Raw genomic sequence first — 27,920 nt, forward strand, 5'->3', positions numbered from 1 at the left:
TCCGTCTTTTTACACCCACTGGCCTCGGCTGAGAAAGGGAGTTCCTTAAATGTGAGGTTGTTTTCATCTGAGTATTTTCCCACCGTTTCTGTCCGACAGCATCTCCCTCCTGCACAGTGTATGCTGATGCACTTACTTACTTTTAATCCACCAATCTAAATTCTTCTCGTTTCCTGTGCAGCAGTCTGGTTTTTAACGTCCCTCTTTAATTGCCTATTAAACACACAAGTTTGTGTTACCCTGATCCCCCAGGGGGGTTCCCACCACCACCACCACCACCACCACCACCGCTCTTCAGGTGCTCCGCCTGCATTCAAACAATTTATTTGAACCATGAGCCGTTAAAACAACTCACAGTCAATCACACTGTTGAGCTGTTTTATGACGCTGATTCACTACAGAAGTGTTTACTGGACTCTTTTACTTACCGCAGACATCTGCACCTTACACTGAGGTCTTGTTTGCCAGAAAGGTTAAAAAAAAAAAAAAAAAAAAAAACATGAATAAATACTGGCATTTGAACAAACAATACATTGCTGGCGGTTGCTATTGATTTACACTCCCCCACAGAGATGTGCTCAAAAAGAACCACACTTTCCGATACACGATGAGTGCTTTGTGCATGTATGTTTTTAGTGTGTTTCTTTCGTCATGATGTTATGGAAATTGCTGCATAGGTAAAAAGTATTATCATATAGATTGGAAGGTGAGTATTTAGGTATGACAGCATCTGACTCAGGTGCTATTCATTTCCCCGGTTGCTGCATAACCCCCTCAGTTAGGATAACATCATAATTGGCTACATGCATGAATTAAATTCTCTTGTAATTTTCCCTTATTAGAACAAATTTGGCAGGTATATACAATCTAACATGCTAGATTAACACCAGAAATCCTATAATCTACCTTCATTTTTTCCAACACTGATTTTCCTAATTAGCCATAAGGCATGTGTTGATGCCAGGAGTGACTAATTCATAAAGCATGTAGTAAATAAAGCCCATGCAGAGAGAGAGAGAGAGAGAGAGAGTGTGTGTGTGTGTGTGTGTGTGTGTGTGTGTGTGTGTGTGTGTGTGTGTGTGAGAGAGAGAGAGTTTGTGTGTGTTTTGGGGGGGTGATGCCGCATCTTTTTTGTTAATTTGTTTGTGCGCTTGCAGCAGAATAATGGGAAATGTCAGTTTTAAGTGGCTGCAGCTTCAGGTGATGTCACATGACACTGACCTGGCTGACCTCTTCAGATACAGGGAGAGATAAAAAAGAGTTTACGGAGGCTGGAGACACGCTCGGTTGTAAATTACTTTCTTGAATGCAATTGCATCAAGATCATTGAAAATGATTGTGTTTTCTCTGGATGAATAAACTTGCTTTATTATGATAATGGCTTAAATATCCACTTGTGTTGAGAAAGCTGGGATAAATGTCACCTAACTTGTTCATTTGACCCAACAAAGCTGTTTTCTGAGCCTATCAAGGGCGTTTATTTTCTATGCTGAGAAAAGAAGTTGAAACATCTCAAGATAACGCAATTATTAACTAGTATTCTCAAGTAAAGACATGAAAAACGTTATTGCCAGCAGTTTTTCTTTCATGCACTTTATTTCCTGTTATCAGTGCCACATAACTTGTTCTGCGATGCTATAAAGTCCTGATAGATAGACGTCGTCCCATTGAGGCTACTGCTCACACCCGATTCTCCCTCCTCTGTCAGTCCAGTGCGTCACGTAAACGCACCAATCATCCAGCTTGTTGTGATAATCCAGAAGAGTGCGTTGCCTCTGTGGTGCAGCATCAGTGGAGCGTAAACTCACGTAGTTTGCGCAGCGGTGTCCAGTTAAATGCCTCTCCAGCTGAAGCGACTCCCCTCCCTCAGCAGCACTGAGCGCTCATCCCTCAACACTGCAAGCACACAGCGAACTTTTTCAACTTTCTTGTAACACTTTAAAAACATAATAATAATAACAAAAGAAGTTAGAATCATGTTTTTGTTGATTTTTTTGTGCGTAACATTTGTGTCCGTGTCGGCAGACGCGCAAATTTCCAGCCGGTATGTTATCGGATGCCCCGCTCGGTGTGATAAACGGATGTGTCCTCGGCTTCCAGCGGACTGCCCGGCGGGTCAAACCCTCGACGCCTGCCAGTGTTGCCCGGTGTGCGCGTCCGGAGAAGGCGAAGCTTGCAACACTGGTGGGAAACTCGGAGACCCGGTGTGCGGTGAAGGGCTGGAATGTTCGGTAACCGGCGGGGTTGGATACTCCATCACAGTCAGGAGGAGAAGCAAGAGTGGGATTTGTGTGTGTAAAGCCACCGAGCCGGTTTGTGGAAGCGACGGAGTGTCTTACCGGAGTATCTGCGAGCTGAAGAGGGTGAGCCGGCGGGCGCAGAAGCTGCAGCAGCCACCTGTGCTCTTCATCCAGCGGGGAGCCTGCGGGAAAGGTAAAGTTTACTGAAGTGTTCGGAATAATTCATTTAAAAATAAAAACACTCACCTTGGAGTGCAGTTTCTCCTAAATTACTCCCATCTTGCTCTTGAACGTCACCCTTTATATCGTGGTGTGAACGTGACACAGATGTTCAGTTTGTGGCAACACAATCCCCATGTGTCCGGGATAACAACAGCCCCACCATTGTTCTTGTAGTACAATTAGAGGGTTTTGAGTGCTCCAATGACTTCATGAGCTCTTGCAGATGTAAAAAAAAAAAAAAACAACAAAAAAACTTGTTGCGAGATTAGGGATTATCTCAGAGGCGCCTAATCTGTTTGATTGATGAATAAAAACGCAGGCTAAAGTGAGCGAATGTTTTAGCTGTGAGGAACGATGACAACGACGATGAAACATTTTACTCTGCACTTCATCAGGACGTCAGTCATGTGAGAACAGCCCAGTCAGTGGAGCTCAACAACAAACATGACTTTTCCCTTCTGCTGCTCAGTGTAACGGCCTCATTTATCATCATTAATGATGTCATATTTATATATATATATATATATATACACACACAAAAAAGATTGTAACATGTTAGACAACAGGTGGTAAAGGCACTGTATTAATCTGAACTGTTCATGTGTGTGTTTGACATCTGAAGCATGAATGGAGAACTTCCACACCTGTTGTCTCACAAACCTATAACTTCTACCTCAAAGCTGAGAAACATCCCCTCCCACTACTCCTCTTCTAGCTCCTCCCTCTCTCTCTCTCTCTCTCTCTCTCTCTCTCTCTCTCTCTCTCTCTCTCTCTCTCTCTCTCTCCCCCCTCTTCTGTCTCTCTGTTGTCACTCATAAATCACGCTCAACAGTCACATGAAGGAATTCCTGGCTTTGATCCAAAGCCACAGTTCCTCCTCTGTTGAATCTGGTTTAAAACAGGCAGGAGACACAAAGGAAAACACAAAATTAGCAACCCATATTTTTCAGGAAAGGTTTACATGTACATGAACGCTGTGCGGGCGCAGCAGTAGGGCAGACTGTATCGCCACATTTGTTTGTCAGACATGTAACCAGCGTACATGGTAAATCACTCCCAGGCTGCTAACCGTCTTGTCTGCAACGGCCACAAACAGAGGAGATTGTGGAGTGCTCCTAATTTGTAAATGCTCCTAGTGAACATTTCCATAGTGACAGCAGCATTTTCCCTTCCTACTCATGATGAAAGATTAGATGAAGGCTGTATAGCAGGACTAGCCCCTCAAGAGAAGCCCCCCTCACACACACACACACACACACACACACACACACACACACACACACACACACACACACACACACACACACACACACTTCCAGCCAGCAACTGGCCCCACTTTAAGAAAACACACGCATGTACTTTTTTGGATGATGTCATCTTCTGTCTGGGCTGTAAAGTTACAAGTTGTTCATTTTTGCTGGAAAATGAGGTCAAATATTGCTGTGGTCCTATAATGCCACATTTGTTATGTTTGTATCTTAGAAACTTTATTGATAATGACAGAGGAAAGAAAGAAGCAGGAAAAAGAGAGTACGGGGTAAAATAAATCCCCTGTCGACGCGTCTGCGCCTCCTAGAACGTCCATACACCTCAAATGAACCATTTTTGACCGATTAAGCTATTGAACAATGTTCAGATGAGGAAGCAGAGTGAATATGAAGGTGTTAGCGTGCAGGTGACGTTTGAAGTACTTCTATAATAACAGGAAAACGGCTGAAAATGTAGCTGCTGACCGGTTGCCAGCTGATGTTGCAGGATTGGCTTTGTGATTCCAGCTTGTGGTATTCGCTGAACGTGCACATTCTTCGCCGACGTGTCTCGACCACTCACGATATTAAAGGAGGATCCGTGTGAATATGTCAGTCATTCTGTCCCTGATCTTGTTGGTGCACGCCTGTCTGGATATCTGTGCGCTGTTTTGTTTCCTATTCGGGATGCCTTTAACTGTCTTTCTCATCATCGACTGTCACTGCGTGACGTCCAATGAAGGCACTCCCTGCAACTCAGGTCTCTTTCTACACCTAACTGGGCCTGCATCTCGTGAATTATTATCCTATGAAAAAGTTATACGCAGTTTTCGTGCATAATCCTAAAAAAATGCCCAGCAGCTTGACCGAACCCCCACATTGAGAGTCTCAGAGTGCAGGAATGAATGAAATATTTAAAGATATCTGTGACAACACTGATATTAATCTTTAGGCACAAAAACAAAAGAGAAAGATCATGTTTTTTTCTGAAACTAAAAACAAATACCAGTACATAGGTGCCGCAAAATGGGCCGACTTCTTGATGAAACACCAGTTTTGTGTTGCCAGAAAAATGCAAATGTCCACACAACTTACTAAAAAACACCTGGGTTTTTCTCGTCAGAAAAACAGCTGCAAAAGTCGTGATTTCAGGCTGAAAACACCAGTTTTTCTCTCCAGAAAAAAAATAACCGTATATGTCACAACTTTTTCCTCGAAACATCTTTTGTTTGTCGCCAGGAAAACAGCTGCAAACGTCCTGATGTCTCGCTCCTGGCTGACAATTAACAACAAACTATTTGCCTCCCTTAAAGCACACAATATTTGTCTTTATCATCATTTATCACCATGAATACAAACTATGATCAGACTGACCATTAAACTGGCACCAGCCGAGGAGTCAAGGAAACAAATATGTGATAATAACAAGTTCCTCTAAGTGGCACAGATGGGTGAGTTGTTAACGGCAGCAGATGAGTGCATCTCCTCCATCTTCATGTAAATTTTAAGGAGGCTAGCTTCACATCTTACTGCCTCAACGCAGCTAAAACTGTCTCTTCAGTGTATTATTTACTACCAAAGGAAGCCGTATAAAAAGAAAAGTACTGTGTTTTAAAGTATCCAGCTGTTGTCAGTGATATCGTGCTTTTGGAGGTACAGGGGACAATTGAGCCGTGAGGAGAATTTGCAGATGTGTGCTGCCTCCACAGAGGAAATCTATAATGAAACCAGAAGAGCACCAGAGCACATACCTGCTGTTTTAAGTTTTGTTGAACTGATCTGCCCCAGTTTTAGTTGGTTTCTCCCTCAGCCCCAACTGCAACCATCAGCCGCATTTCATGACGATGGGACTGATTAGGTGTTACCCTGGTCACAGCTTGACAAAACAAACAAACTAAAACAAACAAAACAACAGCAGGGAGTGAACGTATAACCTTCTTAGAGGTAAAACTAAATTTCTTCGACTTGCATGACAATGACAATAAATGGATTTGAACTATAAGAATGGGATTCACTAGAGCGTTGAATTAAGTCAACATGTGTATCAGCCTCTCCAGAACTAAATGAGTCATTATCAGACTCTTCAGAGCACTTTCATTCACACACGTTGAGTCATTGAGGGCTGAACCGAAATTACTGGAAATTATTTTTATAATAACTTACACATATTCAAGTCACAGTGCTTGCCATGATTCTCCTTATAAAACCTGCCGGGGCTTCACTTCAGCTTCTGGTACGATCAAAGGAGACGCACCAGATCCTATTTATGAGTCACTTTGAAATCTAATATCACACTTCTTTGACCATGAACGCTGCCTCTAGCTTTTGGAATAATGTGTCTCCATTTCTAACATTTTGTTTAAACTATACAGTGTGTGTGAGTGTGTAAAGAAACAGAGGCTGCCTCTTGCTGCAGGCGCCAATTGAACAGCGGGTACCGAAAAAGAAAAGAAGCTGAGAGCTTGAGTGGAAACATTTGTGGTGTGTGTGAGTGAGTGAGTTAGTGAGTGAGTGTGTGTGTGTGTGTGTGTGTGTGTGATTGTGTGTGTGTGTGTGTGTGATTGTGTGTGTGTGTATGCGTGTGTGTATGTATGGCATAAATTGGTCCACAGTGCAGTCTGTCTTTGTTTTACAATAAAGGTTCTAAAATTGTGAGATGGCAAAGGTTTCTGTGGACTTTTGTTTTCTGCTGACATATGTGTTTTTTTGTTTTTTTTATTTTAGTTTGTGATGTCATTACTACTACATGCTGGCTGGCTCAGCAGAAGTTCACTATTATTGCCTGAATTCAAAAATAATCTCTCTCTCTTTCTCCCTCTCTCTCGCTCTCTTTCTCTCTCTCTCTCTCTCACTCACTCTCTCTCTCTCTTTCTCCCTCTCTCTCATCGTCCTGCAAATTCATAATCATTTGTACCTCAGAGATCCCATTCACACTCGGTATTTAAATACAATATCCAGAGATATGACCTGGGTAATAAACGATCTTACCTGGAACTTAATTATCACTGCAGTCAGTTAATGTAGCTTCACTTAATGTCGGCACCCTGAATGATATTTGGGCGAATTTGAACGTGTTGATAGGCGCAGACTACATACGCTTCTTTTTTTATATTTTACACAACAACCTCTTGTTCTAGGAATAATTGTCTCCTAAGTACAACCTGGGGCAAGAGTATACATAGAGGTGCATTTTAGAAGGACTGCTTCTCCAGATATTGCAATACTCACTGTGTAACATCAGATTTAATTGAAGCTCAACAAGGAAAATACATTGTGCTGCACGAGTGCCAACTTCTGGTTAGCCATTATTGCAACATTTGGGGCAAAGTTGGCCAGTCGGTACACCACTTTGGTTCAGACTAAAATATCTCCAGCATATTACATGAACAGACATTCATGATCCCGATATGATCAACCCGGCTGTCAGTGGTGATCACTCGATCTTTGAGGGTGGCTTTCCGGTGACCTGCAGTCAAATACAGAGATCCGTGTTGACCACTGGCTAGTAACTGTTTCTCTGCAACTTTTCATCATCGCGCCTCGTCTATTATTTAAGTTTGTGACCTAAGACCTGAAACATTCCCATCAGACTGTATGTCCAAATGTTAGCTTGTCACAGAACTACTTGATCAAACATCATCAGTGTGTTTGAGCTTCCTGACACTAGCATTTAGCACCAATGCGCCAAATTACAGCCTCATGAGTTGCTAGCATGGATGGAAGGACACGTTCGTACGCACACATGTAATTTATCTGACAGATGAGAGTGATTCTGTGATCATATAACACCAGAACACCCCCCCCCCCACTACGCACCCCCAGAGGCCTGACAAATCTTTTCATACTGTATAATTAAGTGGCGTTCCTTTCAGCGAGATGGTGCTCATTCCATGCTCTTGCCAGCTTTAACTGCACATCAAGCGGAAAGTCTTTAAACTGCAATCATTGAGAGCTTTGGGGTGCCTTGATTCTGTCCTCTTTTGAGAATGTAATGACTGAAAATTCTTCTTGTGAGACAAAATAGTTTGAAGTATGTAGCTAAATAAGCAGTTAAAGGTCTAGAGAGTCTGGATTCATCGCTTTGGTGAAATTGTTTCTGGGTAGGACTTAATTACCAGGTGAACCATTCAACATTTCCTGACTTGCCCAACACTGGATGCATGGCGGGGTGTGTGATTCAGTGAATTTGGCAGCTCTCAAGCGCGCAGTGTGAGACAGTGTGGGTGAGCGGTTTTATATTTATGTGGAAAAAGTTTTCATAAAAGAGCTGAAAAATCTGTTTATAATCAACTTTGGGGTATGATAAGGATGAAGGTCAAGGTTAAGTATTTATTCCTGTGTTTATGGGCAGGGTTCAGGGTTTAGAAGTGTCTGTGTGTGTGTGTGTGTGTGTGTGTGTGTGTGTGTGTGTGTGTGTGTGTGTGTGTGTGTGTGTTTGTGTGTGTGTGTGTGTGTGTGGGTGGGTGGATGTGTGTCCGACGTGACCTAGACAGTCACCACCGCAGAAGAACTGTCATCTTTTCTTTTCCCCTGTGTGTTATGATAAAGGGCAGTTTGACTTGTTGGTTTTCTATTCTCACACTCTTTCTTACATCATTGCAGTTTATTTTATTTTAGTGTGTTTTCTGCTTATTTTTACTAATCTTACATCTTACGTGTGTGTGTGTGTGTCTGTGTGTGTTTGTGTGTTTTGTATTTTCAGCTCAGGATAATCCAGACAGCCCAAGACACAAATACAACTTCATTGCCGACGTGGTGGAGAGAATTGCTCCAGCTGTGGTTCACATTGAACTTTACCGCAAGTAAGAAACGTGCACCTGTGTGTGTGAGTGTGTGTGTGTGTGTGTGTGTGTGTGTGTGTGTGTGTGTGCGCGCGTGTCACTGAAACACACTAGAATTTACAGCCCACCTGTGTATTCAAGCAGACCTCTCTGGATGGTACAGACATTCTCACAGCATCAATCTTTCATCCTCTTATGATCTTTTATCTGCTCCTCATCCGTCTTTGACACATCCATTTTTTTTTAACGGCCGCCTCCGTCGCTGAAGCTTGTAAAGAGTTTTGTGTGGATGTCTGCAGCTCTGTCATCGTAAACTTTCAGCTCCTCCCCGTTCCCTCTTTCATTCCCTCCAATCTTTGGTGCAGGGGTGATTTCACTGAAAACGGCCTCACAGATTCTTTGCTTCAACAGCGTTGTTCAGATCAGGGGGCAGATTGGTGCCAACAAATACTGGACTTTGCAGTGGAGTTTGAGTCGTGTTGAAGTCCTGTTTTTAACATCCTGTTTCACATCATTTACCCAACTAATGATGTTTATTCTTACTCTTAAACTTAACCACAGTGAGACACGAGTGTTGGAGTCCTGTTTGAGTCCGTCCGTGTTCTGACAGGGTCAGTCCTAAATTTGATTCACGAATCCTTGAGGGATGATATGGAATTTGAAGGGAACGCTGAAATGATCCCTGACAGGAATCATAAAGCATTATTTTACAATAGCGATGCAGCGTTTAAGGTAATTTCCCCCGCTTATTTCATATATTTCTATATAGCTCCTTTCCCTCCGGACAAACCAATCCTTTAACATCTGTGAACATCAGGCTTTTTGGGCAGCCTTACCCAGGTATCCTGTCTGTTCACCAAACCTTTACAGACTCTTTTCAGCTTGAAACGTTTTAAACTTCTTTTTTTTTGCTGAGTATTAAAACACCTTGAATGAATCCATTTGGATGAATTTGAGTTTCTTTTTCTAGACGCGCGTCTAATCCCCTCTCATCCGCCCCTTTTGCTCCTCAAGGATGACATACTCCAAGCGAGAGGTGGCTGTTGCCAGTGGCTCCGGCTTCGTTGTGTCAGAGGACGGACAGATTGTGACCAACGCACACGTCGTAGCAAATAAACACCGCGTGAAGGTGGAGCTGAAGAGCGGCGCCTCCTATGATGCTAAAATCAAAGACGTGGATGAAAGATCAGACATCGCCCTCATCAAGATCGACGCACCGGTGAGTAAGAATCCTACATCTTGACGTCAGCAGGGTAAAATGTTGATTTATCAGCACTACTTTTTTTGTTTTTGTTGCTGTTACTTCACTTTGTTTCCCCCTAGCTTCTTAATTAGGCAACAGATATCTCAGTGCTGTTGATTTTTTCGTCTAACTCCCCGTGAGAAAATGAATAAGTATTTTCCCCCAAAAATATTACAGTTGTAAAAAAAAAAAAAAAAAAAAGCCTTGAAAAAAGTTTCTCTCTTTGAAATGTCATTCATTGGAATCACAGAAGCAGTTTTTATTCATTTTGTTTCTTTTTTTTGGGGGGGGGGGTCTCTCAAAGAGAAAAGGATCTTCATGTTCAAATGTCAATGTAAATGGTTCAAAAACAGAATTATTGTGCATTTTCTTTTCATAGAAATGCGTCATTCATTTAAAAAATAACAAACCCAAAAGCAGCTTCATCAGACTCTTCAAGGTGACGACCCTCCGGATGCACAAATATAGATAGTTGACCAGTCACCAAAGTAAAGCTTTCACCTGAGCTTGCTACTGTTTGACTACTGAGAGGTTTGAATCTTGAGACTTGAATTTTGCCATCAAAGTGAGCAGCCTAACAAACCTTTGACAGACAGCTGCACGTCAGTCACTTTAATTCCTATTCGTTCTACGTGTTTACATCTGATAAAGTCACATTTTAAAGAGAAAGTCACACTCTGAGGCAGGTGATTACTTGGCTTAAAATCCAGTGGTTGATCTTTTATGGAAAAGAGATTTTCAACTTTTTTTCTTTCTTTCTTTTTTTTTACAAACGGCTTCTCAGAACATATGTTTGCTACATTTTCTGTCTTTTTTTCCCCTCCGTGCATCCTCTTCCTCTGTGTTTATCTCCTAACCAGAGGATTCCACGTTACATGTTAATCACTGCCGACAGTCATGTGAAGGAATGTGTGGCAGAGCGCCAGGATCTACTGACTGGGACTCTCATGGCTGGGTGACGCAGCTGAATAGATCTTCATGACAGCAGCACAAGGTGTATTACAAAGACCCCCAGCCCCCGGTTCTGAAAAGAGGATGAAACACTCAGGGGGTCTGTTGGGTTTACACGAGTGCGGAAAGAGCAGTGACGGTTGTTTTGTTTTTGTTCATTCTATAATGAGAGCTGCACCGCCGGCTGATGACAGGCTGTCCTTCATTCTGGGGGCTTTCCTGCGTTTGTTTGCATCACATGCTTGGTTTTGTAGGGCCTCTGCTGTCTATTGTGAGCAAATTCAGCAATGAATGATATGTTGTTAAAGCATGAAAAATATGTGTCATCGCGGCAGATGTCCTTGTTTATTTCACGGTGTTATACATGGAGAGATATTTTCAAGCTTTCTGGATGTATTTGCTGTATCCCAGTGAACAGCAGGTGGTTCTAAGACAGCAGGGTGATCGTAACGGTCGATGGATACGCGATCGCTGCGTCATACTCGGGGCGTGATGGGTGTCCTTGTTTTGATAGAGAGTGTCACTCAATCGCTGCAGGTCATCCAGACCATGAGTCAGCGCCGTGGTCACTTTTGAAAGGCCACATGATCTGTGTTTCAGTATGTGTGTGTGTGTGTGTGTGTGTGTGTGTGTATGTGTGTGTGTGTGTGAGAGAGAGAGAGAGAGAGAGGAGAAAGAGAGGGATTTTTGGAAATAGTGAGAGTGAATAAAGTGGCAAATTAAAGGATAAATGAGTCATAATAAAAGAGCAGAGCGGTGAGGAAAGTTGTCACATTAGATTTCATTTAAAAGAAGAAATTTTCTTCCAAAAATAAACTTAATGTCTTAAATAACAGTATAAGAAGAGGAAGAACTTTAAAATATTCCTGCTGCACTGAATGACAACTCCTAGGGCATTTAAGCTGTCATAAAGTGCTCATAATAAGGTAGTGTGAACATTTAGAAGTCATGACGACTGTTTCACTCATGTTCATACACAGCTGAGACCAACTGCAGACTGTGACACGTGTAGAATATTCAGATTCAGAGAAGCCTTCTTCTTTTTCTTTTTTATCATGCATAAACTTCCTCCAGACTCAAGGCAAGTGCTCTAGAGAGGAAAACTTAAGGTGAGTCAAGGTCCACATCTCCCCAAAAAGACAGAAGTTCCAAAGAACAAGACATTAGAAAAAAACCAATAACTTGTTGGTAGGTTCTACTTCAATACAAATGGAGTTTATCTAGATTTTGAAATATCCAGAAAAATTCATTGAAGAAATGTTCCTTGTCTTCAGTCTTTAGTTAAAGGAATTTTCATGTAAAGGCTCACAATTTACTGCAAACACGGGAGCAGTAACCAAAGATGCTGTATATCAATAATGTAAACCTAAAGATCCCACGTTGAAGGAGCTGCCCAATGTGCCAAGAACCTTGAAGCAGGACCTCAACACAACAAAAAAATAGTCTTTATTTGAACCGATTCAAGGAAAAGGGCAGACAGGAGTGTGGCCGAGGTTCAGGTGCAGGTTGGTACTGAGAAATCCAGAGACGAAGGGGTAGGGACAGCAGGCAGACGGGAGAGGGATAGCATGGAGCCGGCAGGCAGAGCAGGCAGGCAGGGAAGAGGGCGGGCAGGGAAGTGGGCAGGGAAGAAGACAGGCAGGGCAGGCATAGGGAATGCAGGTTTCAGAAGTGCGTGAAGCGTGAGATAACTCGATGGTCTGGCAGCGAACAGGGCAAAGGTGTGCTCATCAGGGGAGTGGGAAACAGGTGGAGGGGGACATAGCTGGCTGGGAGCTGCGACACAATGTTTGCACAATGCAGCCCCTCCACTTCATGAGTGTTGGGTGGAGGAGTGAAAGCAAGCTTTACTCCACTTATAACTTGTGTTTTTCTGTATGAATCCATCCACAAAGCAGGGGATCTCTGTATGTATTTTCCTGGATCGTACCATCAACCGTTCATCTGATCCACCTTAAACTTGGCGTGTGCGCTGCTGGCGCCTCAAGACAGTGGAATGCTGAGTTGTCTGGAATGAGCTGTTGTCAGTTTTGGCCTCCAAAATTTGGATGGATGGATTTATGATCGTGACTCACTTTATTCTCAGTCGGTATGATTTAGATAAAAGTCCTGCTCACAGAGAAGATCGGACTGTTCTGTCCTGACTGAGCTATTTTTATGTTGAACTTGGTGCAAACCTTTTTTTTTAAGAGAATGATATCAGACATTAATTGGCTTTGATGCATGTGACGTCACAGAACCCAAGGCATTGGATCAAAACCTTTAAATTTCTGTCTATTTGGTTGGAAAATGACATCAGCAGCACTGCTGTGAAACCAGACCGTTCAGCACCACGAGAGAGAGAGAGAGAAGAGATGTGTTGCCAGATCTCACGAGACACTCAACAAATCTTGGACAAAATTAATCTTCTAATTCGTCCGCCTGAGCATTTCTCAGAGTCTGAATGTTCTAAAGACCTGTGGCTTGTGAAAACTCATTTTACCTCGGCGACAAAGGAATTGGGTTCACGTCTCTGTTTAGAACAGACCTGCTGCAAGTCTCCAAGCGGCAAAACCCAGGTGACGCAGACACGGCAAATTACTTTTCAGTGTTTCTGGACTGTCGTTCTTGTAAACTTGAATGGCTCTGTTTCATTTAGCTGTCCCAGTGAGCCGGCACACACACTGTGAGGCCCTGAGGCCTGCACATACACATTACCTATTATATTAATTACACCTGTGTTTTCTCTTGTGTGATACTGTAAGATATCTGCTTGCATCCCTCTCATTTTCTCCTGTCATCTCCCCTCATTTCACTCTCTCCTCCGCACAGAGTTCCTTCTATTAAATGCTGACTGCTGTCATCGTCACCACTCAAGAAACAGCCTCTCTATCAATAAACAACTGCCCCCGTTTATGAGTGAGAATGTTACCTTTCCCCTGAGCGGATCGTAATGACGCTTTTCTCTCCTCTTCTATGTGAAATAGGAGTTTATGGGGTTGCAGTGTAGTTCCAGTGACTGTGGTCGAGGCCTCAACTCTGGGGAATACATTAGTCCGTCTACAGGGGCTGAAACTTCAGAGGGCACAGGAAGAGGGAGGCGGGGCGGGGGGGGGGGGGGGGGCAACACTCACTTGCTCCTGAAGAGAATATGGGTTGAAAAGACAAGGGAGACAGACAGAGAAATGGGAGCATTGTGGTCAAGGTCTGGAAAATGGATCCATATGTCTGGAGGACTGTGTGAGCTAATAGGCTAATGAGCGTTCTGTGTGATGTGGCGATGCATGATAAAGATAGAAGTCATCATCATCGTGCAAAAAGGTTTTAAGAGGACTGTCATTAAACTCGTTCTCTCAGTCAGCGTTCGGACTCATTCTCATTTGCTGACTTAGAAGGACAATAACTTCATCATCTTGACGTACAATCGACCCTCTCGGTCCTGAAGTCTGTGAACACTTTCAAATACGCTGTGTAATCCAAGATCACCTTAATCCAGGGTTTAGACTGCAGTTTGAGTACCGACGCCAAACACCTGCATGTGTTTGGGTTTTTTTTGTTGTTGTTGTTTAAGAAGGAAAAGAAATTGATGGATTTTCATGAAATTTAGTGAAAAGATCATCAAGTGATTCACTTTTGATGATCTGGATCAAAACGTTGATCCTGGATCCTGTGGCAAATGCTAAGCTGTTGACAGTATAAGAGTATTCGCGGTATTGAGACCAATTTCAATCAAATTCCTTGAGCCCATGTAAAATGGTTAAAAGAACAATGCAGCTTGTGTAAAATCCTCTTGATTCCTCTAGATCAGACGTATATGATATCACAGTTGATATCGCAAAGCTGACAGGCTATGGACTGCATTCTGACTCTGCATTCTGTTGGCTGTTTGGAAGAAATAATTATAAATTTTGGTCTTTGGGGATCTGTGTTGGATTTGAGGAATTAGATTCAACTCCGGCAAGCTAACTGTTAGCCAAACACATTGCCAAGTGTTTGCAGGATGATCATCCTGGAAGAATGGCACTGCTTTTCTCTGTCTAATCCATCACCTGGTATTATGAGACTAAAACCATTTTCCTTCTGCTGGTTTGGACTCGGCTGTTATTGGAATATGTGCGCGTCTGTCCGTGTTTATGTGCTGAGAGGAAAGAGAGCAATCGCGCCTCTGTGTACCAACGTGATCCTGCATTTATCTAACTTTTTTTATCAGCAACACTGGGTAAATGTTTCCTCAGGAAATACATATCGTCAGAAGTCCTGAGAATTGAAGACGAATCAGTTCTTTAGATCACTATGTGCATGGGTTGAAGGAGGAAACTCTACATTTCCAGGAGACTGTATGTCGTCCTTCAGAAAGCAGCAGGGGGGAAATACATCATACCCTCCTCCTCACTTGACCCCTCCGCTCTCCTTCGTCTCTTGTCTGTGTAACCAAAATGGTTCCCATACTTGAGCATGCAATTCGGTGGGAAATGTACCAAGGAAAATATTCATGCCCTACTGGGGGACTTTGTCACTCTTGGCCTACTTTTTTGCTGCAGTTTTTTTTCTTCCCCCCAGTTCAGTTTCAACTGTTAATGATGTCAAGTTGACGTACGTCAGGGTTAATAGTAGAAGGTTTATTGAAGGGAAAACTTGCAAATTTTGAAGCGACCCAGGATGCAAACAAAAAAAAGTTTCAATTTTTTCATGTTGCCTGCATTGAGAGATCCCCAATGTTGAAATTTGTCATCTGTCAAATTACTCCAGACTCTACTTCTTCATTCCAGATGGACAAGAGCGACAGCCTTACCCACAACACAATGCTGGTGTATTGGATGGTAATGAGAAGGACCCACTTCCTTTTTCATCCAAATCAATCGATACAATCAGTGGAGTTCAGTTCAATTAAAAGTGGACCCGGAAGGCAAAGAAAAATGGAGTCATAGTCCCAACTCAAAAATTGTTGTGCCTTTTTACCACCATCTTCCTAGTTGTTTAGTCTTTTGAGTTATTTTGAGAGGATTTTTTTTAAATAAATGCAGATCTTTGATGGTGATTTTTTTTTTTTTTGGGGATAACCTCTTAACCTCATGTTATTTGTCTCTGTGAGCCTCTTAGGAGGTGAAAAGTTTTATCAGTGGTCTTTATGGCAGCTGCAATTTAAACATTTTGCAACAACTAAGAAGGAGAGCACAATATCTCAACTTATAGTTTCCACCCGTTTTAGTCAGTGGAACTGAGGTCAAATCTGACGCCTCAATTATCTACAGACTGACTGAGATATTGGGTTTTTTAAAGTGGGACCCAGCAACCTGAGCTCTCTTTAGTAGATTCCAGTGTGCACACTATACTAGCCTAGACATATAAAACCTATAGTCATCACTATTACCAACACAGTTTTCAGTTACATGCCGCCATCTCTGCCTGCACTTAAGTATCTATCCTTATTCTAACCCTCTCATCATGTTCAGAGTCACACGGCAGGAGTGTTTCCTGGCAAGAGCTGGGAGACGCTGCAAAGGTCACCAGTCCTCACACAGCCCCATTAAACATTTAATTGCTGTGTAAATAAAACAATGATCTAATTCTTTATGTAAATGTCATGCTTATATACTGTAGGCAGGCTCCTTGAAGCAAACATTAGACCTCATCTCCTCTCATCATGCTGATTTGGGCAGTTCAAAGTTTTGTGGTGTCTCGCCAGAACTGAGACACCCGCAAGTTCTCTTCGCTCTCATGCGATACTACACTGAGAGGAAAACTTGGAACTCAGACATATGTTTGCCTTACCAACAACATATGGAACCCATATTGGTTTCCACGCTGGTGTCAACAACATTAGCATGCCTGGCTAACAGGATATGGCTGGCCCACACTGATTTCACCGTGCTGATATCCCCCTACAGTGTGAGGAATGGCTCAGCCGAGCAAACTCGACTCTGGCTCTGATTAGCACTTTTAGTACAATTTCCTGTGGGATTTGTGTTATGACACTTAAAAAAGTCTTAGATGCATGCACAAGAAGGACTGCATGCAAACATGAATAATGCAAATGAACCCAACTTCCATACAAACGCAAAAACACATACAGTACGTTGTCCTCTATCTCTCGCATGCCTCGGCCTGATCTTCTGAAGCGATGCTGTCATCTATAAACGTGTCGAATCAGGCCCTGGTTTCATCTGCAAAAGCCCAGCGGGCACAGGCATCTACATTAAAACCCCTATACCTTAGTGTGCTTATGAATTTTGCATGAAAAATTACATAAAATGTTTCTTCTTTGAAGTCACCTGTATGAAATGAACAGGGGAGCTCAAGTAACTCATCTTAGCTCTCGCGCTGACCCAACCGAAGGAGCTCCTGTGTATTTTGAAATGGTCGTGCTGTATATCTAACCAGTGCCAGGTGCGTGGGTTTTAATGTATAGACCCGGGTTTGTGAGAGTTCATGCTCAGGGAATCGGCCCTCTGTTTGTATGTGTGTGTATATTTCTGTGGAAGTACTCATGTGCACCAGGGCACCGTTGAGCTGAGTTTGCACCTGGCTCTCCGGTCATAAAATGATAGTTAGTGGAATGGCTTTTAAATGAGTCTCCAAACAACCAAGGCAGTAACATTAAACAATGACGCTATAGCAGCTTGGTTGCTATTTCAAAAGCAATCCATCTGCTGGTGTGGCTGGTTATCTGTCTCAATGTCCCTTCTCCATGGCGTCCACATTTACCTAACTGTGACAAAATCCGTCTGTGTGCTGGAGGCTGAAAAACAAAACCCTCGCAGTGACTCAAGATGGAAAAATCTCTGGATTGTTTCAGCACATGTGCCTCACATATTCAGCCACAACAAACAAAGATGTTTCAGCTGATGTCCCACTTTTTTTTTTTTACTCCATCTACGTACCTTCCTGATATGAGAGAGAGAAACGATGGTATCGTTCGTGAGTTTGGCAAAGCCTGCTTTCAAGTGTTGTAGAGAATTCCAGGATTCCGGTTTTAGTTTCTTTAAAATAACGATGAAAAAGAGATAATCCACATCTAGAGTCACCTCACGGTCACCTCGCTGTGTCCTGGAATTGATCTTGACATAATCAGCTTTATAGATTACAATACTTTCTGATAATCACTGTTCTGCTTAAAACAAAAACAAGAAATAATTCGGTGATAGAAACCAGAAACTGAGCAAAAATAGTGGACACACTATCATCAGATGGACAGAAACACTATAAAAAGAGTGATAATTGTCATGTGAAACCAAAGGCAGGACTCAGGAGACAGAGATTAGTGTGGAACTTGAGTACGGTAGAAGGAGGGGATGGGGTGTCTGGCTATGGGAGGTCCAGGTAGGGGAGAGCCAAGGTTCTTAGAATGAGCATTGATGACTTGATGGCAGGCTGACGAGTTGATTACAGATAGAGAGCAGACGGGGGTGGAGGACACATGAGCTGGACAGAGAGAACAAACAGCAACGGTGGGAAGAACTCACTCAGCCAGCGGGGAATGTTCCCATGACACTGGCTAACATTAGCTGCAAGTTCGAATGATGTCAAAGAAAACATTCGAATCTAACATTAGAAGAATGTTTTAATCCACAATCTGTTGCATCAACCCATAATTTCAGAACGTTTTTGGAGAGCGTTATCCTACCTCTAGGAAGAATAGTCTGGAAACAAATAAAAAAAACTACCCACCAGAAACCAGAGCATCAATCTCAGAACATTTTCAAAACCAAACATTTTTAGCTGTTCACACTAACTGTACCTACACCAAAGGGACTTCATGGATGCAGAATAGGAACATAGCGTCATCAAAATCTGGTAATTTTCCTCTTAGCCACCTAAAACAGGTCTCCCAAATTATAGATACATAAATTAATATGTCTTGGCAATGAACACCTATCCCTCCAGTTGAAATACATGGCTTCACCAAATTAAATCAAACTATACTGAAGTAAGACTTGTTGGATCAGAACGCGAGAACACACTCAAGAGGATTTCTGAAAGGTGAAACGATCCGGGATCTACAGTTGGTTCAAGAGCTCCAAAAGCTCACTTGTTCCCCTGTAATATTTCTAATCTTTTGACTAGATTTCAATCAAAATCCATTATTATTTTTGTTAGATTTCCTGGTCATAAACAAACTTCTCACATTGGTGTAGGATAGTGCCGGGGGCATTAATAAGCAGCTGTTTGCCAACAAATTCAACGTATCAACTTACAACCCGATGATATGTTTGTGTTGTGTTCATATTTCCACTGTCCTTCCTAAAAAAAAAAATCAGTGTATTCAGACACATTCCCTATATTCGCCTCCATCTTCAGACTTCCTCAATAACATCACTTGTATGGTTCATGTTCCCTGGTGGTCTTGGGGTTTAAACAAAAAATACAGTTTTTGGTCATGATTTGGCCGGCTCCTTGCCAGCGTGGGCTGCATCCGTCTACGTATTCTAACCAAAAACTGGACTTGACTCATTCAGCTGAAATTCCCAAACTCTCTTCCTGTGGTTTGTGGTGTTTGTCGTCCTCATCTTTCACCTTGCGTCTTTGCTTTAACTGCGGCTATAGTGTCTTTGGGTGCATCATAACCGTCCTTCATCTCAAATAACAGTGTGAGTCACTTGGGTGGTCAGGAGATGCAGACTCTCTTGGCATGAGGATTTTCCACCAGTCATTTCCAGTTTGTTGACTAGTCACAATTAGTAAGTGATATGAAGGCCAAGGGTCTTTCGTAAAGTGTAGCGCCCGGCGGGTTCGGTGCCTACTCTGCTTTCTCACCTCGGTGCTGTTTGGATGGATTTTGTAAGAATGAAATTTGGAGGGGGCGTCTTTGTAGGGAAGAAAAAGCTTTCCGAATACATTGTAATGAACTGAAGAACTCACAGCAGTCACGTCTTAGATAAAGTTATTCCTGAAAGTTGACATTTTGGTTTTCACCTGATGGCAACTGTCACCATGACACCAGGCAGTATCACTAACTGTTATTAAATAAGACATGTAGCCAAGAGTCTTGGCAGTCACTCACATCCACCTGATGTCCTCTCTCTCTCTCTCCCTCTCTCTCTCTCTCTCTCTCTCGTTCTCTCTCTCTCTCTGTCCCTCTCTCTCTCTCTCTCTCTCTCAGCTGTTTCTCCCTCTTCCTCTCTCTCCATCTGGTTATACTCTTATCTTATATGGAGTGTGAGGGGAGAAGGGGAGCGGGCTGGGATCCTGCTACTCCTGTGTCAAATGGCTATTTGTGTTTCCACGTGCCAAATGAATATTCCTGCTTTCTGTACATACACACTGCACAGCCTGTTACTGTACCATACTTGTGTTTTAAAATCTGAACAATATCCAGATAAACTCAGAGGAATCAGGAAAGTCCTTTCGGACACGTGTGAACACTCGCGTTTGCATGAGGAGGAAGGTGAAAAGTAAGGCCGTCCCACGTTACTGGCTATCACTATTTTTGTCGACGTCTAAAAATAACTTCTCCTCAGGGGTGAAGATTATTTACAGGGATGTTTAACTCATGATTGATTCAAAGGTGAACCTCTCATGTGTTCACACAATAGATATCTGTCTTTGAGTTTATGGAACACAAGTTTGTCTGCATCTGCACACCTTCAAACACACACTAGTGAGGCTTGTAAGGTATTAAACTGTTACAAAATAAAGTAAATATATTTCATTTAGTTGAATACTTCATTGAAGTAAAGTTTGAACATGTTATGCACATATAGAGTAGTTATTAGTAGGCTTATTAGATGGTAAACTAAATTTTACTAAACATTTTTCCTGCCTTTTTTAACCTTTTCTCCCCATTTATCCATCACCAATCCACCCTCCCAGGCTGTGCCGGTCATTGCTCCACCTCCACCTCCCCGCGATCACACCATTCACCTCCCCTCAGTCAGCTCCTGTGACTGAGACAGAGGGCACATACCTCCATCCAGCTACCCACTCACAACCTACCCTGTCCGGGGAGCTGAACCAGCGGCCCCTGTGTTGGTAGGCAAGCACAGTAGAGTGCTGGGTTAGCTGGACACCCAAATTGAACTAAAACTTGGGGGAGGTATGTTGCAAGGGCTTGGGGAAAAAAAATTCAATTTTGGGGCAGCAACTTCTCCTTTGTGATGCAATCCTTGTTTGCCCTCTAGTTTTTTCTGTTTGTACATGGCCAGATACCTTATTTCTAAGCAGTCACAATTGTTGCTCCACCCCCTCTACCAATCCGGGGGGCTACAGACTCTCAACACGCCTCCTACGATACATTCGGAGTTGCTAGCCGCTTCTTTTCAACTTACTGTGAGGATTTTTGTTTCCAACTTTAATATGTAATGAAGTCAATGTGGTTTGCAGTGAGCTCCGATGAACAATCACAGTTTGTTTGCTGTTTTCCTATAAGTTTTGCTTTTAATATGAAATTCTGTCATGAAAGCTTGATTGATTTTCAAAACTTATAGTTTCTGCTAATGTACCTTGAGCCCAATATTCAAGACTTTACTATGCATTTTTCAGAACATCCTATAAGTAAATGGGCACTTAGTTATGGGCTAAACTCATCCCCTGGACAAGCTCTACTGAGTACATATATAAGTATATCTACGATAAGTAAAAGTGAACTGAAAGCCTCTTATTTTTAGTCTGGAAGACATAAACTGATAGTGCTCCAGAATAAACCTTTTTTTTTTGTAAGAGAATGTGTTTTGACATAGAATAAAATTTGCAGTTTCTTTCTTTCTTTTTTTTCGTTTTTGCTTGTTTGTTTCCATATCCATCGTTCGCATAGACCCATTTGTTTGTTTTGCCGAGGTTTGCTGCTGTCTCGGTTACCTTGAAGCTTTATCTATTTATATCCCTGAGTAAACAAAATGGATGCAAAGAAGAAGCGTTCAGACAAGGCTTTCTTCAAATATAGTGCTCGCCTGCTGTCAGGGTGTCAGGGACAGTCTGTACATAGAGTCACCTTGATGTGGTGATACTTGGCTTGGACCAACAAGTGATGATTTTACTTTAAAAAAAAAGAAAAGAAAATGTCATTACAGATGGATAAATATATCCTTTTTTGTGCGTCTGTCTGCAGACACAAGCGCTCAGTAGCCTGGTTTCCACTGCCTCGTGTAACAGCAGACTGTAAGGTAGTCATTATTTACCTCTGTGAGTCGATTTTCCAGCATCTGTGGTCGGTTGGCACACATATGTCATTAGCCTTCATTTGTCAGCGAGGCTACATTTTCAGTCCAACAAATACGCTTTTCATCTAGAATTCTCAGCTAGAGTTGTTTGGCATAAATGTCACATATGCCTGCTGTGGAAAAGGCATAATTGTTTTGTGTGGGAGTTTTGCCATGCACAGAGTGGGTTGTGTTCAGAAGACTTGTGGTTTTCTGGTAATTATTTTCCCACTGTCCTCTCATAAAACATGATAATGAGAAGTCCGTAAAGCTCAGCAGAAGTATTTGTAGTTTAAAAAAAATATTTTCAGTGCTCTTCTTTTGAAGTTTAAAATGCAGTTTCCTTTACTATAGGTGAGGAGTACATGAAACAGAACGTTCATTTTAGTATTTTCTTTTTTGTGCTCACTATGTTTTCTCGGGCAACAGTAATAATCAACCTTGCATGCAGCTATCATCAAACAACCACTATCCCTCAGTGAAATATGCATATTCAGGTTTCTACTAGTTGTTTCTGCTTCTATGATCAGCAGCAACAGCTAGATGAGGATGTCAGTCCCCTTGCTAGTCAAATTTTGGGAGTATTTCTGAATATCCAGCAATGACACGACCAAATGTCAGTATCTTTGTAGAGATATGCGCATTCTCAGAAATTATCTAGAATCTTCCATTCCTGAGATAGGAGAAATTGGAAAGACTCCCCAATGAGCAACCCCACTATACTAACCTTAACCTGTGGAGTACATCAAGTACCTAACTGGAACAAAGCATGTAATAAACCGCATGGTGACATACCGAAGGGGAAGTGGTACTAAAAAAAAATCAGCACCCATCAAAAGTAATTCAGATCGATCAGAAATGGTCCCTGACTCTAGAACACATCATTTGATATTCCAATCAGAAGTTATTCAAGTCTAGTATTGTTTTTGTCCTATAGTCTGAACCCTAACCTCAACACAAACTCTGACTGAACCCACAACTCTCCCCATGCCAAAAGAACATGAACAACAAAGCAATGCCAGTCAACTCCCATTGGCCTGAGACATGTTCCTAAACACTTAGCGGAGGCACCATTTTGCCTGTGGTAATCTAAGGCAGTTGTGCCAAGGAAGGCTGCCAGAGACGCAAAACACTGTAAACAGAAGGGGACTGGCGCAACTATGACACACACCAACTGTTGTTCTACTGCCTTCCTCTAAGAAGTTACCCAAACCTAGTAGGGTATTAAAAGTCAACCTACATAACAAATTAGAGTAGCTTTCCCAGTGGGCATTAATAGCCATGGTTATGCTAGGTATGGTCCCCTTGTCAAAAACATGCAAAACAAACAATCCCTATCGACTCCAAATGGCCTGAAATATGTTCCTAAACTCAGAGGCGCCATATTCCACTCCTCCCACTGCTTTCTAACCAAAGGTTTTTTTAAGTCTAGTCGATTATTGAAGTCAGTTTTCATCCCATTACCGTAACTCATAACTCCCAAGCCTAAACCACTGACTCATAAATCAGTGTTTTAGAAATTGGGGACGCAGCTTTTGTCTCCATTTGCACATCCAGTCTCCACTTAACTAGTCTTCAGTCTGGTGTGTGTTCTCAGTGTCCCCATTTCAAAAATCGCCCTCACACGTGCTTTGTGGAATTCATTGCTACATCCCAGTACTTTTTTAAACAGGTTTCTTTAACGAAATAGGTCACCGTTACAAAAATATGATGAGACGGATCATATATTAGTTAAAAATACTCTAAATCACAGGATCCTGGTAATATTAAAATGCCCATATGTCTCTCTCTTGCAGACCAAGCTTCCTGTATTGTTGCTGGGCCGATCATCAGACCTGAGGCCGGGGGAGTTTGTGGTCGCTATTGGCAGCCCGTTTTCCCTCCAGAACACAGTTACCACAGGAATTGTCAGCACCACTCAGAGAGGAGGCAGAGAACTGGGCCTTCGCAACTCTGACATGGACTATATTCAGACCGATGCCATCATCAATGTAGGCGTTATTATTGTGGATTAATCACTAACACAAACTCATAAACAAGTGGAAACACATAAAACAATATATCATTTGTTTACAGTATGGCAACTCTGGAGGACCTCTGGTGAACCTGGTAAGAGATTTTTCATTTTGGTGGCAAAGAGAAAGGTTTTTGATTCTTCCGCATTTGCTATCAGACTCTTAAGTTCCAGGATTGTATTTTTAGGATGGTGAGGTGATTGGGATCAACACATTGAAAGTGACGGCTGGCATTTCCTTCGCAATACCCTCCGACAAGATTCGAGAGTTCCTGGCAGAGTCCTATGACCGGCAGTCCAGAGGTACGGACGAACCGAGAGACCTTGTGCTCATATAACACAACACAAATCTCTGTTTCACCTCTGTGTGCTCCCTGGAGAGATATTTTCCTCATTTCTACTTTTATAAGTCCAAGCCCAGCATGACCTAACTCTATGATAATATCGTAAATGCTTTTAAACTCTTTATATGATGTAATCTTTTGGAACAGCACACTTGTGTATTTTTGTGGCTGCCACTTGGCTTTTCAGTTTGATTTGAAATAACTTGAAAACAGACTCTCTTGTTTCACTCAAATGTCTGATGGTTTCAAGGTCAGCAAACAATTTTTGTATACATTAAAGATGTTCAGCCCTCAGTTTAGCAAAGCCCGATGGCTAATTGTAACTTTCTACTCCTGATATCCATTGTGCACTTCTTGTAACACCAAAGTCTTCAACATCCTGGGTGAATGACAGTTACAAGATGTACAAAATAAATGTCAGGAGCAAGGAGTTACAAAAGCCATCAGACTCTGCTTCCTGTCTGTAAGACTAAACTGAGGGATTATTAAAAAAAAGTCCTTTCGTGTGGAAGAATGATTCTGTGTATAAGAACATTTCATGAATGAGTCCCCGGCACTGTTGCAGGTGAGAGGATGAATGATTTGCTCTGTTATTGTCCATCTAGGTACTGCAGTGACTAAAAAGAAGTACATCGGCGTGAGGATGATGACACTCACTGCAGCGTAAGTTAAACACTTCATCACTGAACCAGCAGCATTCTGAAAAAAATGTATTAAATGGTTATTTTATACAAGGAATTTACACTTCATTTTGTGCTGTATATGAGATGATGGTGGGATTCTCAATTTTTAGCTCTGTAAAGGGCTTTATATCTGGGTATTTTTCTCCCTTTAGACTGGCCAAAGAGCTGAAGACTCGACATCGTGACTTTCCAGACATCACCTCCGGCGCTTACGTTATGGAAGTCATTGCAAAGACACCAGCTGCAGTGTAAGAAAGATATTTTCCCCATATGGCAACGAAAGTACAAACACATTTGGTGCAGCAGTCAAGTGTTGGATCTGATGCTGCTCTTTCAAAGTGTTCTATAAGATGTCTTTTTTATTGCAAGCTTTCAGTCCGCGACCTTCTGCAAGACATGAACAACATGCAATAAGTTTACTCGTAGCAAGGGTTGGAAAAACCTCATCTGATTAACCTCAATGCAACACACCTATGTGGGGCGATAGGTCACGTGGTTGGACTCCGAGGAAATTGTAGTAAGAAGGAAATGTTCTACAAGTTGATAAACAAACACACTCCAGTTTCTAGAAGGACACGGGCGGCCGGCGAGCTGCACTTCACACACAGAACAACAAATACTACTGGCACCGCAACATAAAATCACTGATGAGCATTTAATCTTCAGATTTTGAAAATTATAGTCACTTCCACTGGCGGCCCCTTTGACAAATTGTCTAACACATACCGTACAAAGTCTAGACGTATTTGACCCGGCCTTGTTTTTTTTCAACAACTGAATATAGTCTTTGGCATTTTGTGCCACACATAAGACTCTCATCACTCTCCGTGCAGCTCCCGCTCGCAGACATTAAAGTTCCTTCCTTTGTTTTATTTCTTTACTCAAGCAGCCATTTCTGCACATTCTCACACTCTCAGCCCCCCGTCTAACACACACACAAATACACACACGCACACACACACACACACACATACATAGCACTTTAAACAACTGTCTTAGTAGAACATAAATTTCATGGCTCGCTCTCATAAGCCTGGGGTGCCTAGCCTTCTAAAGTACCCCTCCTCCCACAATCGCAGCCCACTCCAATCAGCCGCCACCACCACAGCTCCAGCAGAGAGGGGCTTGGGAGACGCTGAGGTCAGCTATTTCCTTCAAACCTCATGCAGGAAGGTTACTAGCTGCACTGTGGTTTTCCTGTGCCTGCTCACCCTACCCACTCCAGAGCAGTCTCCCTTACAAGGCCTTGTCAGGGTTTTACTCATTGCTTAAATAACCCTGCTTTTTTGCATAATAACATTTCTGTGGTTCTTGTTATATTTTGTGGTTCTTTATTTTCTAGGCTGCAGTCTCATGCTTTTAATCTCTTTGTTCTATGTTTACAGCCTCTGGAGAGTTTTACTCTGCTGTAGAGAACCTTCTATTTTCTTTACTAGAGGTGTCCCAGAGCAGCCAAGCGTAATGAAGGGATTCCAAACTTTAGTTATGTTAATGGGTTCTGTTGCAAGTAACCTTGTGATGGTCTGTCTCTACATGTGGCTGTGATTTCATAGCTGGGTTGGACGTTCCCTTTTGATATCAGTACTGGTTGCTACCTATGTGTGTGTGACTCCAGGTTTTGTTTTAGTTTTTTCATCATGGGTGTATGTTTACCCAACATATTTGTCTCCCTCATGATAATTGACATTCTTACAACAGATACAAAAATCTTTCCTCAATTGATAATGATAAAGATAACATCTTAAATTTCCCTCAAAGATGTATGTATGTCTATGGGGGTATTTGAGGTCTCCAAGTGTTTGGATGAGACTGGGATTAGAATTGAAAGATTAGATAAAATTGATCTCCTAAAACTGCCGAAGTATCACTTTCACTCAGTCTTCTCCCCTTCTCTCCTCCAGTGGCGGACTCAAAGAACACGACGTCATCATCTCCATCAATGGCCAAAGGATCTCCTCTGCAGCAGACGTCAGCGCCGCCATCAAAAAGGATAGCACCCTGAGAGTAGTCGTACGCCGAGGAAATGAGGACGCTATCCTTACTATTGTTCCCGTGGAGATTGACCCTTGACCTTTCCAGATTCGCAACACAGCTGGAACTAGGCTTTACTTATCACCAGTGGACCTAATATTGGAGAGGAGGAAGGGGGGTTGCTACTGACACACCATCCTCCTGCGGCTAATGTTGCCGTGCATCCAGGAAAATTCTGGTTTTGTCTTGAAAGAAACGAATGTACAGATGCTCTAATGGTGTGTGTGTTCACTAGTCTTCAATGCTTCGATTGGTGCTAATCCTGTTTGGTCACAACCAAGTGAACCTGCATTTTGTTCTGTATCAGCTTTTCTCTTGTTTTTGTTTTTTTTTGTCTTTTTTATATGGACTTTTGCTCAATCAGGCCCTCAACTGCAAATGTAAGCCATTGAGAGTCTCACGGGGCAAATTCAAGTTTTTGTAACTATTTTTTCTAAACTCCCTCTTAAAAGTACTGTAGAATGTTGTTGTTTTTTGTTGATTATGTGATGTATACTTAGAAGAAATTAAAGGGGTTTGCTTTCTTTTGTTTTGACACTCACTGTGCTGGCTCTCTCATTTTCATTCCATTTCATTTTTCCACACGTACATTAATGCGCACATTTGGAGATGGACTGCACCCAAGCTGACTTTATGATGTTTTCTTTGTGTGTGTGTGTGTGTGTGTGTGTGTGTGTGTGTGTGTGTGTGTGTGTGTGTGTGTGTGTGTGTGTGTAATCAGTGTTTGCTTAACCATTGGTCATGCACACACATCCACACAAAAGCGGATATAAAATCTGTCGGGGTCTGGTTTGAATTTGACTTTATTTTCTTTATGTGGTTTTGATAGCGGTGTGGTGTGAGTGTTGGGCAAGGGGCTCTGCAGGCTGACCTCAGAGACGAGAGAACGAGGCAAGTAGAGATCCAGCCCATGATGATGATGATGATGATACAGTGGTGGCAGATGTGGTGCCTGAGTTAATGTTTAGGTACAGATTTTAGTTTCCCACACACATAATGGATGAAGAGGATGGAGTCCATCTCATGAGGACAAGAAACATTTGCCCACAA

The 27,920-nt window shown here is 42.3% G+C and overlaps 1 protein-coding gene and 1 long non-coding RNA gene across 2 annotated transcripts; one reads left to right on the forward strand and one right to left on the reverse strand.

Moving 5' to 3' along the window:
* Positions 1–1,461: 1,461 nt before the first annotated feature.
* Positions 1,462–2,624, reverse strand: LOC147247336 (uncharacterized). The gene is made up of 3 exons (XR_015109363.1): positions 2,487–2,624; positions 2,340–2,422; positions 1,462–1,896 (listed from the first exon to the last, which is right to left on the reverse strand). It is a non-coding gene; the product is annotated as an uncharacterized LOC147247336 (long non-coding RNA).
* Positions 1,718–27,494, forward strand: LOC147247337 (serine protease HTRA1A-like). The gene is made up of 9 exons (XM_086179850.1): positions 1,718–2,433; positions 8,412–8,511; positions 9,505–9,709; positions 23,595–23,789; positions 23,875–23,907; positions 24,001–24,115; positions 24,762–24,819; positions 24,992–25,087; positions 26,741–27,494. The coding sequence occupies exons 1-9, from the start codon at positions 1,977–1,979 to the stop codon at positions 26,907–26,909; spliced, it is 1,428 nt and encodes a 475-aa protein (XP_086035976.1). The 5' UTR covers positions 1,718–1,976; the 3' UTR covers positions 26,910–27,494.
* The last annotated feature ends 426 nt before the right edge of the window (positions 27,495–27,920 follow it).

This window comes from Aulostomus chinensis, chromosome 16, assembly GCF_037954235.1.
Source record: "Aulostomus chinensis isolate RoL2024-O1b breed Wild chromosome 16, RoL_Achi_v1.0, whole genome shotgun sequence".
In the NCBI taxonomy this organism is placed as follows: Eukaryota; Metazoa; Chordata; class Actinopteri; order Syngnathiformes; family Aulostomidae; genus Aulostomus; species Aulostomus chinensis.